At 39.0% G+C, this 1,147-nt stretch overlaps 1 protein-coding gene across 1 annotated transcript in view; it reads right to left on the bottom strand.

Annotated features, from left to right (window-relative positions):
- LOC107692246 (thyrotropin-releasing hormone-degrading ectoenzyme-like) overlaps positions 1–698 on the bottom strand; it is a gene marked incomplete at its 5' end in the record, with an annotated part of 67,244 nt that extends 66,546 nt beyond the window's left edge. Inside the window, one exon of the mRNA XM_016491210.1 lies at positions 561–698. Coding sequence (XP_016346696.1) covers positions 561–698 — 138 coding nt within the window. The remainder of the gene's footprint in view (positions 1–560) is intronic.
- Between the last annotated feature and the right edge of the window lie 449 nt (positions 699–1,147).

Here is a 1,147-nt window from a genome sequence, read left to right as displayed (position 1 = left end):
CTCTTTGTGCCTTTAATGGCTTTCAGATGTTCAGGATGAGAGGATATATTTGGGCGCAGGAGTTATTTAAAGTCTGTTCCAGTGAGAAAGAGGTAATTAGATGTCGTCTGGTCTGAGATGAAATGTTTATTGTGCCACTAAATTCCCCAGACGACACAAAACCTTACAATCTCGCAGTGTTACAGTTTCAGTCCTCAACAAAGCTTTTAATTAAACTGTTTTTCTTGTGTATGTGAAGAGGTTTATAACAATGCAGAGAAGTCTTTAGCTGGGAAAAATAATGAGCAAAAGGAGGTGTTTACTGGGCTTAATAAAAGATCAAGTTTAGCGGTGAAGTGAAGTCCTGACATAAATAAAAGACTGATTTACACCGACGATACTGCTTTTTTACAAAGCCATTGTTTCTCTTCTGCTGGCTGCTCGTATGAAAGAGAAGTGAAATGTGGAATTTCATTGAAATGTATTTATGTTCAATTTTGAGTATAAACCAGTTCATTCAGCTCAGCTCAATAGCAAAGGTTTATAATAATTTCCTGTAGGAGCTGATGAGCTTCTCTTACCTTCTTATACGCGATCCAGTCAAACACTCTGTCGATGTCTGTGGCTTCAAACACTTCCTGAGAGATCGGATGAGAACTGGCCAAACCGTCCAGTAACATCACCTCATGAAGAACATCAGTCAGAAACCTCTGCTTCTCCTGTGGATGACAGACAGAAAGAGACTTTATTCTGTTTTACAGTGTCAAACACATAAAAGTGTCACATAAAAGCCTCGGTTTTATTTTCATAAGTAAAAATCACTTTGAGCTGCTCTATAAATGAAATTAGAAAGTGGTTATGGGAAAACTCAGCTCATATTTCTCACATCTGAAATCTTTATATCTGCAGCAGCTTCCCACAATCAACTGATGCGATTAACATTCACTGCCAACACACAAGAGCCAACACGACACTCATGAGAGAAACGCTGCTGCTACATGAGCTAGTGTGTGTGTGTACCTGAATACACACAGACTCATGGGAACTCGTGTCACGGTGGGGACCTAAAGTGAGGTCCCCAGGGGTACAAAAGATTATAAATCATACAGAATGATTTATAAAAGATTTTTGAGAAAGTAAAAATGCAGAAAGTTTCCTGTGAGGGGTA

Source organism: Sinocyclocheilus anshuiensis, unplaced genomic scaffold, assembly GCF_001515605.1.
Source record: "Sinocyclocheilus anshuiensis isolate Anshui unplaced genomic scaffold, SAMN03320099.WGS_v1.1 scaffold875, whole genome shotgun sequence".
Lineage (NCBI taxonomy): Eukaryota > Metazoa > Chordata > Actinopteri > Cypriniformes > Cyprinidae > Sinocyclocheilus > Sinocyclocheilus anshuiensis.
Note: the sequence above shows the minus strand (reverse complement) of the source record. Positions and strands in the feature narration are given on the sequence as shown.